Source organism: Hemibagrus wyckioides, linkage group LG03 (assembly GCF_019097595.1).
Source record: "Hemibagrus wyckioides isolate EC202008001 linkage group LG03, SWU_Hwy_1.0, whole genome shotgun sequence".
Classification (NCBI taxonomy): Eukaryota; Metazoa; Chordata; class Actinopteri; order Siluriformes; family Bagridae; genus Hemibagrus; species Hemibagrus wyckioides.
In genome coordinates this window covers 20,714,835-20,733,224 of record NC_080712.1, presented here as the reverse complement: position 1 = coordinate 20,733,224, position 18,390 = coordinate 20,714,835, and the positions used below count along the sequence as shown (strand labels likewise).

Below are 18,390 nucleotides of genomic sequence, written 5' to 3'. Positions count from 1 at the left end.
CTTTTACCATGAAACCTACACCAAGGCGCTTTATTAATTTCAATTACAATTAAATATTGATAAATATGGTTCTTTTATTTATTCATTTACGTTTCCTTTGACACTGAGAAATCCATCGGTTGTTTCCTTAAAACACATTTATATTGAAGCCCCCTTTAAATTAATTTCCTTTCCTCACGACAAACCTCTCTTAGTAGTGCATGTTCAAGCGCCCTGAACTGTTGTCTAGGAACTAACACAGGAACAAAAGCAACATGTTGTTTTGTACTGCAAACCTGAGATTTGAACTCTAACGGCAAACCTATTTCACTATCACTAGGCAGTGTGATTAAGTGAGAAGAGTTAGAGCTGAATGAATAAGCACAAGGCCTAAGCAAACAGTGAGATAAAGCTAAGTTGACCCAGCCCAAATGTTCTCATTCCTGCTTTCTAACAAGGCCATGTGGTGCAAGGAGTGGTCAAAGGAGGCAAAGAGTGTGAAATCTGTCAAAGTGCAGCCTTAGAAGAATGTAGTTAGGATGGTGGAAAGACATGGATAACCGGTAAGATCCTCTCATTTGGAAGAACCTTCTTCTTCTGAGATCAAGAACACAATGAAGCTGACACACTTGACTGGGTAACATTGTCTATTCAGAAGAGAATCACTGGCAATCTCAGAATCAGATCCCCTTAAATCATTTGCTAATTCATCTGAAAAGACATGGGCTTCTGGATTATTTTACCCCTCAGTCTCAGTGGTGTCTCATTCGTCGGATGCTGGACGGTGTAAGTCAAACTGTCTTGATTATAATGTTTTTGAGAATGCAAACAATGACTTGAGATCTATCAACTTGTTCTTTGTCTAACCTGTGTAACTCATTTATTATGTTAGAGAGAATATTGCAAGATTGCTTGAGAAGTTGAATCACTTTGAATCACATTTTTCTTGTTTTGTGTATTTTGGGTTGTATCTTGGAACCATATTTTAGAAATCCCAACAACGATGAATTAAAAGGTGTTTTAAATTTGAAGCATATAAAATATGTGATGTTACATACTATGATAAAATTTAAATCTTACTAATTAAACACACTTCTTTACAGAAATGGGAAAGTAAACGCAAAGACTCGGTCACATTGTCTTTCTTAGCTGAACTCTCACCGGTCATGCTGTGTAGCTGTCGGTTTACCTGTAGTCTTTCATTTATCAGCAAATCCAGTAGGTCAAAAGATGGATTTTCCTGTAATTTGTCTTCTGAAATTGCTCATTCTGTGTGTATATCTAATTCAGTCTTTATCACAGAGTTCCGGGTTATTCATTAACCATTCACCAAAGCTGCTGATGAGGGCTTGGCTTATTGTAAATAAAGAATAAAGTTGTGTGCATATATATATATATATATATATATATATATATATATATATATATATATATATATATATATATATATATATATATATATATATATATATATATATACACATACATACATATATACATATATATATATATATATATATATATATATATATATATATATATATATAAAACTTTTTTTTTTATTGTAGGTATGGACTCGCATTAAGATTTCACCACATCTGCCCACTGAGTAATTGGTATGTCTTAAATAGAATTCTTACCACATTATCATGTTTCTTCCATATCAAATGTAGTTGATAAACTGAGCTTTGTGCTTGTGCAGTGATGTACCAGCACTACAAGGCTAACATTGTTTCACTGAGTACGATGCCATAGCTTTGAATTACTGAATCACTACTCAGTTCACACTTCTGGAATTTTCTACGTCTTTGTTGATATGTCTACGTCACGATGACCTTGAAATGGTTTATTATATTTTTATACTTGGCTGAAAAAAACACACGGCCGTGACGCAGGATGTAGTGTTTGCCTCACCGCTGTAAGATTTATTAATTGAGAGTCTCTTGCTTCGTCTGTACGTTAATGTTTTAGTTTTCTTCTGACCTCCTTAGAACATCCCTTGTTGTTGGCTTGCTTACTGATTTAAAGGTGTGCGAATGATGAGCTGGTGTCTTGTTCAGTGTGCAGTCCTGCCAGAGTGTTTCCAGAGTAGAGCCACTGTGACCCTGAACTTAATCATATACAGGGAATAAATCAATGTTTCTGGTTTTATTCATCAATAAATCTCTTTTCCAGGGAATACAGCAACTCATGTCTGGCAATTGATACTGAAAGTTGCTGTACAAAAAATCAAATACCCACGATAAGGTTAGCCAGACATTCTTCCAATAAACATCTTGGAATTCTGACACTTTGGGTTTGTCACGCCAGTCTTGATCCATGTATTTTTCTTCTTACATTTTAGTGGAAGTGGAACCAACTTTCCAGAAAATTCCCTGTTTAGTGCTACAATCAACGGGGCTTCATTTTTATGTAAGTGTCTTACCTATTATGATACATTTAATTCAATTAAGTAGAGCCTATGGTTTGACAGTATACACAGATCAGGTATAACATTATGAGCACTGAGAGGTGAAGTGAATAAGACTGATTATCTCCTCATCATGGCACCTGTTAGTGGGTGGGATATATTAGGCAGCAAGTGAACATTTCAGTCAACAGACAAGCTACTGTTGCTCAAATTGCTGAAGGAGTTAATGCTGATTCTGATAGAAAGGTGTCAGAATACACAGTGCATGACAGGTCAGATGTTTTGGCAGCAAAAGGGGGACCAACACAATATTAGGTAGGTGGTCATAATGTTATGCCTGGTCAGTGTATACTTATACGTATATATAGTTACGTATAAGAAAGTTGCTTTAGGAGCATTAGCGGCAAAGAAAATGCCACATATGAAAACACTATAATACTATACATTTTGTGCACATAGTGGCATCCCATAAAGGGGATATTTTTGCTTTGTACCTAGTTTTCCTGGAATAGGCTCTTTAACGACTGTGAATCTAACCAGGATAAAACAGTTACTGAAGATGAATGAATAATACTGTACCCTCTCTCTTTTTGTCTAGTTGTGGTTTTCAGTATTTTCCATCATGCACATATACTGAACTGCAATGTGCATGCCTTCCTCAGTAAGTGTGCCATGATCTTTGGTTGTCTTGCTGGAGTTGGTGCCTTTATAGCTGGAAATTGCAATGTAAGTACAAATAGTAAGTGACTAAAGAAATATTTATTGGTTTGTATGATCATGTACAGATAAAACAGAAATATCTCATTAGCTATGATATGTGTGGTATGTGTGCATTGCTGATTGATAAATAACCGTTAACGTCAGTATAAGAATTACAGAAATATCACCTAATGTTTAAAACCATTGCCTAACCAGAAATTAAATCAGGTTTTTCAAACTCGGCTGCGGGATTGTAATCGTACAAATTATTACGCAATGCAATAAAATGATTTTAAAGATTAAACTACTACTGTAATTCAGTAGGAATGTTCAGACACAAAGCTGGAAAACAATATGAGCATAGGAAATAAGATAAGGGGTTATTAAATCTTAAATAAACTGTCTTTGATAAAATAGTGTAGCACAATTGTGTAGATTGCAGTGCATTAATGAAAGCAGAACAGTAAATACACTATTCAGTACCTAAATGTTCCTGATTGCCAGTTGTATAAGACTGCATTACACAATCAAGTCCCCTAAATATCAAATATGTCTTTGTGTTTTGTTTTCTTTTTCTTGCAGCCAGGCGAGCTTATTTTTCTGCATAACCTAGGAGCTGCTTTGAGCTTTGTGTGTATCTGCTTCTACACGGTACAGCTCACATTTCTGACAAGCAGGTGTAGGCTAACTGGACTAGAGCACTTCCTCTACCCAATACGCATCGTGTTCTCCAGCATCCAGGTTACACTGACCATCCTCTGTATCCTACCTATGCGTATACATTACATAAGTAGCAAAATTAAGTCCTGGTGTGACAAGAAAGCAGCTGGCTGGGTCATTTGATTTGAATATGATTTAATTTATTTCTAGGACACAAGACACTAGTTACATATTGTGTTAAACTGTGGTTCCTTGAGCTTGCGGTGGTGTGAAACTCAACTCAATTCCATTTTATTTTGTGTAGCGCTTTTAATAAACAGCTTTACAGAAATATATAAATTATGGATATGAATTTACATTGGCAATCTGAGAGAAGAGATCTTGAGAGGAACCGGGCTTAAAGGGGAACACATCCTCATCCAGATGTCACCTGATTCTGATTCTGAATAATTTCCCTTTTATCACTATATACTTCATGAAGTGTGTAAAATTGTGTAAAAAGGAACTACGAGTAAATACGAGTCATTTTTTAATTCATTGTAGTTTTAAAGTCGATTCTATTGCGTTGAACTGTTCAGTGGTGGAAATCTGAGTGCAAAACTGTCCTTTGCAGCTGAAACATCTGGATTTATTTTGTGCACTTGCATGCTAAAGGCTTCCAGCAGTGGTGTGTGACACAGTGTTTGCAACAAATACTATCATTCAGTGCATATTTCCTCTTAAACCATGCCAAGGTGGGTCCAACTGACAGAATGTTCATAGAACTACAGTTAAATATGCAAGCAGTGCTGTTTCATTTCTTTAAATGCAAGAGCAACCCCAATCACATCTGTTGTTGCATAGAAGCCATGCTAGCAAAGAGTCACCTGTATCCTGACCTATGTGTCCCAACACCAGGAACAAGGTGTAAATCAGCAGGGAATCAAGTCTGTAGACTGGTGTGACCACTCCACTACGACAACTAACATAATGTCAGAGTGTGTTACATTCTCAGTTTTGTGTTTATGGACAAACCAAATATAACAAATGACTGTTTCTTTATACAGTCCTTCCGAAAGTTATTCCTTAACCTCTGCTTGTCAGACTGCATTTTCTTTTCTCAAACGGAGGTCTACTACAGGCACATCTCCGCCATTTTTGAGTGGACACTCAGCATGAACCTGGAGCTCTTCGAACTCAGCTACGCCGTGGAGTTTTATTTCTTCTCTTCTGGAATGCTTTCAGTACTTCTCTCAAACCGGGAGGAAGAGAGCACTATCATTCTGTCCTGATGTCCATGCCTCCTTTACCTTAATAAGCAACAAATCTTTGTCATTTCTTAGGAGCTTGTGTCCAAACTGGAAAGTTTAGAGAGGATGCTAGAGAAGCAAACCCGTAAACCGGCTTATGATTCATTTTTGTGACGTGTAAGCATAGTTTTTGCACAAATGCAAGCCTCAGCCTCGGTTGGAATTTCATACTTGCAGTATTCTGTAAACGCTAAATATACGCAGGCTGTATATATATATTTTTTTACAGAATTCTCCCTCAGTAGTCACTATCGTTAGCTTATTTAATCTGATCACAAAATACCTCAAACAGAAATAAATTCATTGTATATGTATACGATGGGTTTGTAAATTTTGTCAGGATTGGATGAAGTACATATTTAATATGTTTTGAGAAACCGAGGCATGTCTGTTATATTTATAAAGCGCAAGATCCGTTCATTTGCTTTGTTATATAAATGTAAGTAAACATCATTTACACATGACAGCACAGGGGTTACCAAACTGAATTAATTTAAAGACCAATAAATTTTACTAATTTGTTTTGACTTTTCCATGGATCATTAATCCTTTACTATTTTTTTTAGTATATCCAAATAGCCCTTTTCATATTTTTGTGATATAGTCATGTGCTCTTGGTTAATATATTGCAAAATGTAGCTCCGCCCACTGGTCACTGAATATGCTGAAACTGGTGATATTTATAGGTACAAGCAGATCAGCTTTTCATAATGTAAAAATGCCAACAGCTGGATACAGTGTGAATCTTGGTATGAATGTGGAAAGATCATATTAGTGTTCTTGAGATCCACCGCAAGCCTTGCCAGGACAAAGCAGTTACTGAAGATGAATCCCAGGTCCATTAAGCTGCCACTGCCTTTGGCACTCTATTCTTCTTGAGTACATAGGTGTGTCTGAATCATCGTAGGAAGACATGAAGGACATCGACTATGACCTCAGAAAAGCAATTGTTGCTGCTCATTAGTCTGGGTTGGGCTTTAACTCCTGATAGTTCACCATTCTACAGTGAGAAGGATGGTTTATAAATGATCTTCCCAGGAAAATCAGTCCAAGGTCAGACCATTTAATCCTCTGAGAAAATCTCAAGAGCTGTATCATGTGACCTTTAAGCACTTTAAATGTTCATGACTGGAAAAGATAAAACAAGTGGCTATGAAAGAAACCCTTCTCTCTAAAAAGTATTTTGTAGCATGATTTGGGATTCCATATTTGGGCAACCAAACAAACAAAAAACAAAAAAACACTGCACATGACCACAAACTTTATATACAAATTATGTCTGGTGGTGGAGGGGGGGATGATTTGAGCTTGTATTTGCAGACACAGGACCTGCAGTCATGGAGAAAACAATGTACTCCATTTTAGACCAGAATATTCTTCAGACAAATGTGAGGCCATCTGTCTGTCAGCTTGAGCCGAGCTGAAACTGGGTCATGCAACAGAATCTCAAGCACGCCAATAAACAGATCTCTGAATGGCTAAAGACAAAATAAAAGCAAGGTGTTGGAATGACCATGTCCAGACCTGAACTGCTCTAACATGCTGCAAAAGGATATTAAGAGTGCTGTGTATAAATAAATAATCTGAACCATCAATGAACTGAAGTAATATTGTAAAGAAAGGGGTCTATAAAATGATGACGGATTAATAATAATCTCCTACAGAAAATATTCCTTAAGTTACAGTATTGTTGCTAGAGACAGTTCCACATATTAACTAATTATATTAAATTAAACACAGATTTTTGCCACCTGCTTTCTGAATGGTTTTCTTTTTGGAGAAATCGACTACATATTGAACTCTGCTGTCTTTTTGTCGTCACAAAGTTATTTGTTCCTTTTTCTGAACTTTGCAAGGACCAAATAATTGCTATTTAAGCCCTGATAAATCACAGAATTTAAGGAGGGTGGGCTTTCTTTTTCTCCCATGACTGCATTAAACTGTCCATATGATTGTTTTCCCCTAGTTGTGCGTCAAACCATAAATATAATTTCATATTATTCATTATATTCATTTTCTGAGGTTTTGTACATGTATGCATGTCCAGAGGCTATACGTTTATGAGCTTTAGTCTCTAAACACAGAATTCAGGATAAATCACTGTTTATTGACTGTAAATTAGAAACTTGTGTTCAATAGACAGGTACATTTCCCCCTTTTTATTTTCTTTTACCATCTCTATTTACACAGTTACATTTGTATACAACAGATGGATGGCAAGGTAATGTCTGGCAAATAGTCAGAGGATAGAGATGTGGTATACATTGTCAGTGGCTAATTTCACAAATATGACCAATGCATGTGAGCTTTAATTAGGTGGGGAAAAAAAACAACAGGTCTTTTTACGAAACTGATATACCCATGACTTATGAAGCAACACAAAGTGAATTTTACACTGTGAAGTGCTTTGCTGTACCATCTTTCACCACTCCTGTCCGACAGTAAAGAAAAAGCACAAATAATTCTGTTAATGCAAAGCATGTGACCTTTACTTTGAAAGAAGGTAATATACATCCTGGAATTACAGATAGATACATTATGAACAAAATAAATTCACAATGAGTATTGTCTTCATTTTAATTCACCCACTGTGGTGCAAATTAGATGTTTACAATGCTGATTGTAAGAGGAAAAGGTGAAAAGCACACCTAAAAGCATAGCTGTATATGTTTCTTGTTTTTTTTTTTTACTGTATAATTCACTGTAAAAATGTTCTATATTAAGCAGTAGTCCACATTACTAAACAACTTCAAAAAACAAATGAAGGAAAATAATAATAATGGAAAACAGAAATGGGTTTTTAAGTCATCCTCGCACTAAGTAGCTCAACTGCAATTTGTACGTCATAAATAGATGTGGGGCTAACACAAAAGGTGAAAGTAGGTCCACAAGCAAGATTCCACAATTCCAGCGTAGCTGAAACAACGATCGGCTGCTCGTCCGAATCTCGAACCTGGAGAGCAACCGCAGCGCTTTTTTTTTTTTTTTTTTACAAACCTTTATGATATTCTCTCTACAGGTGCCTCTGCAATCATGTTTCATGCCAAACACCTCTAACTAAAGCATGTTAAAATAGTTGCGGGCCATAAAATTTATGAGTTAAGCTGTCGGCTCTTCATGTGTTCATAGTTTTTGGGCTATTTAACCCCCCCCCCCAAAAAAAAACACTTTTCATAATCAAAAAGCATGAGAAAAAACAAAGGTTAAAGGAAAGAACAGTGTCTTTTCAGTCTAAACTGTAAATCTTTTCAGCTAGGGCACTTTTATTAGTTAGCATAATGTCTGAATTCTATAAGATCATCTAGCGTGAATCGTATAGCTTCGGCCGATGCCGTCCCTCTCACAGGTCAAAACCAGAAGATATTCTTGTTTCGTTTAGAATGGAGTACTACAAATGCACGTTTGACATTTTTCTATTTTTTTTTTTTTAAAGGAAGGACTCTACAGCAGTTGACAACTTAAACATAATAATGTGATGCAAATTTCGTAATTTTAATAAACCTACAACTTGAAAGTCTTCTTCAAACCGAATACATGTTCTTTGTCGTAGAGCCACTTTTGCTAGAGGTGTCATCGTGGGACTGGTATCCAAGTATGTTTTTGACGGGGAGATTCAAGCGCTCTTTGTATTGTTGCCTTAATAAAACGGGGGGAAAAAAAAGCAGAAGCATGTATAAACAGTTGTACATCACACATGGAGAAGTGACTGAAAAGATCTATAGTTGTGATAAAGAGCTCAAATTCTACAGTAAACTCGATGAGCACTTTATGAGGAACAACTGTACACCTACTTCCTTGTCTAGCTCTCATCTGCAAATCATGTAGCAGCAACACAATGTACACAGTCCTGAAGTATTTCAAAAAAATCTGGGCTTTTCATACACACACACGTCTCTAGAGTTTACTCAGAACAAGGCAATAAAGGGGAAAAAAACTTAAGTAACAGTTCTATTGGTGGAGACGCCTTGGTGATGAGAGGTCAGAGGTATAAATAGCCAGACTGGTTCAAGCTATCAGGATAGATGTAATAATTCAAATAATCACTCTTCATAACTGTGGTAAGCAGAAAAGCATCTCAGAACACACTAAACATCAAAGCTTGAGTTGAATGAGCTACAACAGCAGAAGAGCACACTGGGTTCCACTCCATTCAGCCTAGGAAAAAAAAAATCTGAGGCTACACTGATTTTTCTGTTTTGTTTTATTGAGCCTGTGTTGTTTTGTGTGTGTGTCTATACATTGCACTGCTGCCACATGATTGGCTGATTAGGATAATTGGATGAATGTAGGTGTTCCTAATAAAGTGGTCAGTACGTGTAAAGTTCTATATACAGAAGTGAGAACTAAAATATTAACATCATGTTATTCAACTCAGTGGGTTTCATTTCTCCTGGATGTGGGCAACTCATAGCTGCGTCTATTGATTATGCAACAGTCACAGCTATTTTTAATTAAAGTGCAACAAAAACTAAAAAATAATAAAACTCACCCTATCGTCATAATAGCGTCCCTGTTTTGGCAGTTGCCTGTCCAGATGGATATTTTGTCCCCTTTTGGACGAACATTAACTACTGCCCCGCAAACATCTTCACTGGCTTCGTCAAAAGATTCGCCAATTAAACACAACAGCTGCAAAGCACATTGAGAAAGCGACATTAAAACAATTCACAAAGAATTAAGATACAGAGCTTTCCCTTCAGAAGCAAAATACTTCTGGGAGGAAAATATGTAACTTACTGTCTCCATCCAGTAGCAATCGAGGTCATTGTGTCGCTGCTGTTTGCTGAGCGTCATTAACCACCTCCCTCCAAGTTTATTCCTGTCATCCTCCCACATGGGCTTGATCCCATCCTGAGACACAGAGCAGCCACAACATACACAGTGTGAGATCACTAAACACAGGATGCTAGTGGAGACATTGTACTGCCAAAAGACTCAACAGAAATTGAAATCTTTCAACCATACCTTAAATAAACAGTAATCACAGCCATATCCAAGCTTACTAGGTTTTTGTATGTGGTTATATAACCTGCAGGAATAAAGTGGAACAGAAACTGATTATTTCTACAAAGACTCAGAGGAGCATTTCATAAAATCAAAACTAAAAAAAAACAAACAAAAAAAACAAAAACAACAATAGTGCTTTAACAGTCACAAACCACAAGTGCCACTTACGCCCAGAAATCTTCCACTGTGTCAAACTTGGAAATCAGTCGCAGGTTTTCCGTCCAGCTTTTGCTCTTATCATTTTTGAAATACCAGAGAGCCCATCTGCAGAGAGGATACAGTGGAAACTTAAACAAGCAAATAAACAGAGACTAAATACCTACAGCAGACAAACCTTTAAACTGCTTCTAACACAGGATGATCGCAAAATCTTTAATCAGATAATGTACACTTTGGAAAACTGCAGTAGATATATTCAGAGACAGAAAGGGGGATTAAGACGAAGGTTATAAATGAAAGCAAGAATGGTCCAAAGGTCCAATGACTTGGGGATAATAAAGTTTAAAAATTCTAGTGTGAGACACTCAGAATAACCCAGGCTTCTCATTGGGTGCAGAGAGAGCAGAAAGGTGAGCGGCATCCAGCAACAAGGCCGATGGCTCTGGAAGAATACACAGCTCACCATGTGTGGTCAGCACTTCCTATTGGCCAACAGCACAGTGACAGACTGTCACAGTGTCCTCTTTCTTTCTCTCTCTCTCTCACACACACACACCCTACACAATTCAGGGTGGAAGAATAATACATTGTCACTCCAGCTGAGAGACTGTGATGAATGTGATGGCAGAAAAGGAAACGTGGAACCTGACACTATGAAGCTTTGCATCTCCTTCAGGTTTCCAGAAATTTCCTCTTTCAGTGGCTGGATTATAATGAAACCCAAGGCCATTAGGACTCTGTATGATTAGTTATTGTGGACAAAAAGTGTTTAAAGAATAAATAGTTACCTGTTTTGCAAAGGATGTTTAATATACTGTTCAGGACTGGCAGCAACTGGTGTGGGACTGTCATTCGAGCCCTCTTCACTTTCAGGTCCTCGCTGAATGAACAATAATAACATTTCGGTTTTTCACATCTAACATACATTTAACATATTGAATTATGGTTATAGAACTTGACCTAGAAACATTTGAACACAGCACGACGAATGCAATATGAGGGAGTAACTAAAGCATCAACACAGAGCTTCATACAGAGAAGAGGCAATACAGTGATCCTTCTGAAAGCTAAATCTCGAGTATAATCCCTGCTACCTCACGATTTACATTCACTAGCCTGCTTGTGAGTGGAAGCAGTAAAAAATACATAAAGAAAGAGGCTTGCCAAATGCAACACACCCTCTACTGGCGGAACAACAATCCAGCTCATCACGAACCCAGCTCATCGTACATGTTAGCCTGCTAGCTCATATTACTTCATTCACAACTACAGCAACGTACTAGGAAAAAAAAACATTTTTCCCCCAAAAAAACATTTTAGCAAAGCATTCCCGATCCTAAGATTGTTAAATCTGCCTGTGGATGTGTAGCAGTGTCGGTGTACTACCCTGTACGAGAGCTAGCAAAAAAAAGCTGCAGCCAACACACGTGTCCAACTGACCAGAAATAACCGACACGCCGGTAAAAAACACACAAAGTGCTTACATTTACGAGTAACTAACACGACGATCTACAACTGAGGCATTAACGCGATCTAAAATGACCACTATAAGCGCCATCGTTTCTCTGGCCGCCGACACGAGTCCGCGGCATTGCCCCCTGTCCAAGTCCATTTGGAAGATAATTAGCTAGCATTAGCTTAGCACGGCTGCTCATCCACCCGAAGTTGAGCAGCAGGACCGCGCACCCCATCTTTTCCACACAGACATCAGAGCCGCAAATCCATCACTGTTCGGATGATCGGAGCATAACGAATCCAAAAACACGCAGAAATCTCGGCTTCGCCATTTTAGAAACGCAAGAACGAGCTCGTTAAAGTGCACCCCTTTCTCTCTTACCGGCTCCGAAGTCGCCATCTTGCCTGTAAAATTCTTCTGGCCCTTCGTTACGTCACACAGACAAACCGGAACCTACGGCGACCCGTTGAAGTCACGCGGGACTCCTACACCGCGAATCTGCTGATGAATGACTCAGTTCTACAAGCCCACGCTTCAGCACCCACCCTGTAGCTCTCTTCTTACCCGACCCTAACCTGACCAAGCTAATCACAGAGTCCAGGGATCTGTCTGTTCATGAAATCACCTTCTACTATGTTATTCTATAAATCCTCATCTCCACTGTTTTAAGTGAAAATTCTCAACCTGCAAGGGAGTGGTCCCTGAACATGGGGTCCAAAACAAAATCCTAAACAGTGGTGTTCTCACAATCTACTCTTTTGTTTCATTCATTTATTTTTACAAATGAAACTGAGAAATAATACTTTATTATACTTTATTATTAGATAATACTTCTACTACAAAGATAATACTTTATACCGCTTTTTATACCTTTTTAACTTTATACCTCTCATTTTTTGGTTCAGTTATAGAACATCTAGTTTACAGAGGCTCCAAGTAGCTTATAATGATGCAATAAGAATTTTGTTAAGGAGACCTAAATGGCATATTGCAAGGAAATCTTATGTATAGATATATCTGCCGGCTTCTGAAAATGAGATGATTGTGGGACTATCAAATATAAGGGTTAGTCAAATATAAGGGTCAGTCAAAGCTGTGGAGATACTGGCATTGCATTTTTGTAACACGTTAATTGTATTTTTCCTCTTTACTGTACACACATTATTATTTTTGTAAATATTTTATTATATCTTTTCATGTGACAACACTGAAGAAATGACACTCTGCTACAATGTAAAGTATTGAGTGTACAGCCTGTATAACAGTGTTAAATTGCTGTCCCCTCAAAATAACTCAACACACAGCCATTAATGTCTAAACCATTGGCAACAAAAGTGAGTACACCCCTAAGTGGAAATGTCCAAATTGGGCTCAAAGTGTCAATATTTTGTGTGGCCACTATTATTTTCCAGCACTGCCTTAATCCTCTTGGGCATGGAGTTCACCAGAGCTTCACAGGTTGCCACTGGAGTCCTCTTCCACTCCTCCATGATGACTCCTCACTCCTCTCACTCCTCTTCTCATGATGACTCCTCACTCCTCTCACTCCTCTTCTCATGATGACATCACAGAGCTGGTGGATGTTAGAGACCTTGCGCTTCCCCACCTTCCGTTTGAGGTCGCCCCACAGATGCTCAATAGGGTTTAGGTCTGGAGACATGCTTGGCCAGTCCATCACCAAGGCAGTGGTCATCTTGGAGGTGTGTTTGGGGTCGTTATCATGTTGGAATACTGCCCTGTGGCCCAGTCTCCGAAGGGAGGGGATCATGCTCTGCTTCAGTATGTCACAGTACATGTTGGCATTCATGGTTCGCTTAATGAACTGTAGCTCCCCAGTGCTGGCAGCACTCATGCAGGCCCAGACCATGACACTGCCACCACCATGCTTGACTGTAGGCAAGACACACTTGTCTTTGTACTCCTCACCTGGTTGCCTCCACACACGCTTGACACCATCTGAACCAAATAAGTTTATCTTGGTCTCATCAGACCACAGGACATGGTTCCAGTAATCCATGCCCTTAGTCTGCTTGTCTTCAGCAAACAGTATGCGGGCTTTCTTGTGGAACATCTTTGGTAGAGGCTTCCTTCTGGCACGACAGCCATGCAGACCAATTTGATGCAGTGTGCGGCGTATGGTCTGAGCACTGACAGGCTGACCCCCCACCCCTTCAACCTCTGCAGCAATGCTGGCAGCACTCATACGTCTATTTCCCAAAGTATAGTAAGTAAGGTTTCCTCTGCTTTAAGGAGAGTTTCCCTTTTATATAAAAAAAAAAAATTAAAAGTCGAACTTTTTAGTAAGAGAATTGTCCCTTTTTATCCACCAAAACCCATACAGAAATATTAAAAAATGAAGAAAAAAAAAACGAACAAACAAACCAAAAAATCATACAAACATGAAGAACAGCTTTTTGTAACCAGCTAACAAAACACAATCTAAGCTCATCCTGGTAGACCAGCTTTGCCAGTTGGAAAGTAATTTTCCATCTTCCTTGTTAAGTGTCTAAAACGAACAATACATTTTTGAGATATTTTCATAGAAAATATCAGAAATTCAAGTCAAGTCAAGTCAAGAAGTTTTTATTGTCATTTCAACCATATAGTTGATGCAGAACATAGTGAAATAAAACAACGTTTCTCCAGGACCATGGTGCTACATAAAACAATAAACAACACAGAACTAAGGGCTAAAGAGTAACTTGTCTTACCCACAAAGTGCATATCGTGCAACCTAGTGCAAACAGCGCAAAACCGACAGCACAAAAAAAAAAAAATCCAATACGCTACAGGACAAATACAAAAAATAGCACTGACCAGTGTACAGATTGTATTTAGCATTGTGGTTGTAAACAGTAAGAGGGTTTTGTAAACATATGTACACTTGCAATAGCAGCATTGAATTTTGATGTGCAAAACAGCATTAAAGTAACTGTGCATAAACGGCATATTATGGATGTTTATATGGGTGGTGCAGTAAACATAGATTTATATTGAATGAGTGTGTGTGTGTTTGTGTGTGTGTGCTGAGGAGCTTGATGGCTTGAGGGAAGAAACTGTTGCACAGTCTGTTTGTAAAGGGCCCAAATGCTTCTGTACCTTTTTCCAGATGGCAGAAGGGTGAGAAGTGAATGTGAAAACTGTTTCCCTTGTACTAGCACTACCTGCTGGCAAAGATGATCTACCAGTTTGACCTGCTAAGTCTGTGTTTTGGAAGATGACAGTTAGGTATAATGACCTGGATTTTTCAGTAGGGTAGTTACTTGTTCTTTATTTGTTGTTTGCTGGATCTGTACATATTTCTAGAATATTTAAGTATAAGGGCCACGTGCGTACAGCACACACAATGCTGGTTCAGCATAGCACAACCAGAACCATTTTTTTAATTTATCTACTGCGATGAAAATCCATTTCTTGAAAATCTATTTCAAAGCTATTATCCATTCTGAAGCTACTGTCCATTTTTCTATTTTAGTTTCTATTTTTAGAGCTATTTTAGTAGTGATTTCGTCTCATTTTCTGCTTATTTGAAACAAATGGGTTTTACCTCATTAACTAAAAAACAAGTAGTCTTGTAGAAATGTCAACTTGGATTTAGTGTAAGTAAAAAGCAGTTTGGTCGCAGCCATCAGCCAGAATATTATTGTACACTTTTCAATAGAAAGATCGATCCTTTTTCATAAACCAAATCTATGCTGAGGGGGATTGGTTAAATTAATTTGATAGTTAAAGGCATCCCTATCTGTAAAAATATTTGAGAAGCCCTGTGATAGACTACATGCTGCTCATGTGCCACGGAAACCTTATCTTACTTATCAAATATCAAAATATTAAACCAAATCAAATATCAAATTTAGCTTTGCTCAGTGTCTAGAGGTGGAAGGTTTCATTTATCTTAAATACTTCTGTTGGATTTTTTGTAATTTTGGCTTTCCTTAGAGTTAATTTTTTTTCCCAGAGGTACTCTAGTCTAAATGGCAAGCTTGACTCAATGAAGTTACTCTCACTCTACAGAGTAGCTTTTACAGTGGTTACAGAGGTCTTGCTAGCATGTTTACAAGTTCAGTAAGGGTCTAATTAACTATATTCAAATCATTTGTTTCTGATAGGAAAAATAGGCCAATTCCAATTGTACAGAACAGAACACCATGTGACATAAGCTGCACTTTCGATTAGATGGGTTTCCTTACTTTTGGCATGCCATTATACACTGAGTGAACACTTTATCAGAATAATTTTAGCTAGAGCCTCCCTTTTTGCACTCAAAACATCATCAATTCATCATGGCATGGATTCCACAAGATGTCTTAAAAATTCCTTTGAGATTGTGGTCCATGTTGACTGACACAATTCCTGCAGATTTTTCTAGAGCACTTTCATGCTGTGAATCTCCTGTACTACAACATTCATTCATTGTCTATACCCACTTATTCCTAGGGTCACAGGTCTGCTGGAGCCTATCCTAGCACACATAGGGCGAAAGGCAGGGGTACACCCTGGACAGGTCACCAGTCCATTGCAGGGCCACACATAGACAAACAACCACACACTCACATGGGCAATTTAGAATTACCAATCAACCTAATGTACATGTCTTTGGACTGTGGGAGGAAGCCGGAGTACCCGGAGGCACGGGGAGAACATGCAAACACCACACAGAAAGGCCCCAGCCTTTTTGACCCTGGGATTCAAACCCAGGACCGTCTTGCTGTGAGGCAATAGTGCTAACCACTAAGCCACCATGCTGCCCCTGTACTACAACAACCCAAAGATATTCTGCTGGATTCAGATGACATGATGCATTATTGAACAGAAGGTATCCATAAGAAGATGGGTAAATTGTAGTTATGTATGGATACACATGGTCAGTAATGATACTCAAATAGTTTGTGGAATTCAAATGATTAATATTTGGTATTAATGTGCCCAATTCTCGCACCATTACACCACCTCCACTAGCCTGGACTATTGACACAAGGCAGGTTATGTCCATGGATTCATGCTTTTGGCATCAAATTCTAACCCTACCATCTGTGTGGCTCAGTAAAAAATCAAGATTCATCAGACCAGGCTATGTTTTTCAATTTTCAACTGTCTGGCCTCGGTTTACTGTTCACAGCACACTGATGTGGAACCCAATGTGTTTTTCAATTTTCAACTGTCTGGCCTCGGTTTACTGTTCACAGCACACTGATGTGGAACCCAACTCACCAAAATTGTACAGAGTGCTTATCTGAGTTACTTTAACCTGTCAGCTTCAACCAATCTGGCCATTCTCCATTGACCTCTCTCATCAAAAAGGTGATTATTTCTGCAAAACTGCCACTCACTGGATGTTTTTTCTTAACTTCACCAGTAAAGTAAATGGTAGAGACTGCTGTATGTGAAAATTCCAGGAGATCAGTTGCTATAGAAATACTCAAACCACCAAATCTTGCACCAACAATCATGTTACAGTCATGTTATTTTTTCCCCATTCTGATGATTGATGTGAACATTAGCTGAAGCTGTTGGTGTGTGTCTGCACAATTTTATACACTGCACTGCTGTCACATTATTAACCGAGTTTATATGAAAATTTTTGTTTGGCATGATTTTATATGGAAATTCAGCTGAAACATTTGGCAGGTACTGAATTTATTTTGAAGGTGTCTGTGTTTTAAAGTTTCTTCATATTGGCATTTAATGGCTCTAAAATCTTATGTATGTTATTTCTCAACTCCTTTTATTTTGTTATTTATATGCCATGCTGACATTTTAGTATTATTATTAGTATTTTTTTTAATGGATGTCTTTCTTATCTTTAAAATACTAATCATAATTTAAAAAATGTGCTTTTCATATTTGGCTCATTAAACAAACCTTGTAGCCACTTGTTGTGAAATGAAAAATGCTAAAAACATGATAAATGTGTGGAGTTTTTTTTAATTAAATAAACTACATCACTGGATTATGTAGGATGTGTTTATTGTTGGCTTCTCTAAAAAATTCACATGTAGCAGAACTTTGGCTTGATTTCTGTTCTTCTAACTTGGTACTGTTCCAGGATGTTATCTTTGAGTTTGCTTTTTTTGACTCATGGTAGTGAATCGCTTTGGGCTATATTGCCTTGGTAACTTGCTACATTGCCAACATGCACCAGGGCAGGGTAAGTTTGGGATTATTATTATTAATAACCGGATAGCATAGCCTAAGTAATGTAAAGTAGTTATTAATAACGATTCAACAAATGTTTTTCAGAGGTTGAATGACTGGTGCTGTTGATTGCACCACCCAGAGGAAGCTTTGGTGTTTAGGTCTTGCTGAAACACCTGTGTATTCATGCAATTAAGCAGATCATGTGGCAGCGCAATACATCATAAATCATCATTAAACATAAAGCCATGCAGATACAGTTCTTCAAAACTTTACAATGGGGAAAACTGTGAGCTTGGAGACTTTGACCATGGCATGATTGCTGGTGCCAAATGGGCTGGTTTGAGTATTTCATAAAATGCTGATCTCCACACAAAAACAGTCTATGGTGGACAAACAAAGACAAACAAAAAGGAAAAATCCACTGAGCAGCAATTCTGTAGGCAGAAACACACTGTTGATGAAGGAAGTCAGAAAAGAATGGACAGACTGATACAGGCTGACAGGAAACTATGGTAATTTTAAAAAAAACCCCAAAAAACTTTACTACTATGGTGAGCAGAAAAGCATCTCAGAATGCACAACATGTCGTACCT

The 18,390-nt window shown here is 38.0% G+C and overlaps 2 protein-coding genes across 2 annotated transcripts; one reads left to right on the top strand and one right to left on the bottom strand.

The window, feature by feature from the left end:
- Positions 1-436: 436 nt before the first annotated feature.
- On the top strand, positions 437-5,501 carry si:dkey-228d14.5 (uncharacterized protein LOC796266 homolog). Its single transcript, XM_058386251.1, has 7 exons — positions 437-765; positions 1,548-1,595; positions 2,155-2,226; positions 2,324-2,391; positions 2,988-3,115; positions 3,671-3,848; positions 4,832-5,501. Exons 1-7 carry the CDS (start codon positions 701-703, stop codon positions 5,017-5,019), a joined length of 747 nt encoding a protein of 248 aa, XP_058242234.1. The 5' UTR covers positions 437-700; the 3' UTR covers positions 5,020-5,501.
- Positions 5,502-7,710: 2,209 nt separating this feature from the next.
- Positions 7,711-12,173, bottom strand: eif4e1c (eukaryotic translation initiation factor 4E family member 1c). Its single transcript, XM_058386252.1, has 7 exons — positions 12,041-12,173; positions 10,992-11,083; positions 10,213-10,308; positions 10,003-10,066; positions 9,775-9,888; positions 9,527-9,666; positions 7,711-8,673 (listed from the first exon to the last, which is right to left on the bottom strand). The coding sequence occupies exons 1-7, from the start codon at positions 12,056-12,058 to the stop codon at positions 8,559-8,561; spliced, it is 639 nt and encodes a 212-aa protein (XP_058242235.1). The 5' UTR covers positions 12,059-12,173; the 3' UTR covers positions 7,711-8,558.
- Between the last annotated feature and the right edge of the window lie 6,217 nt (positions 12,174-18,390).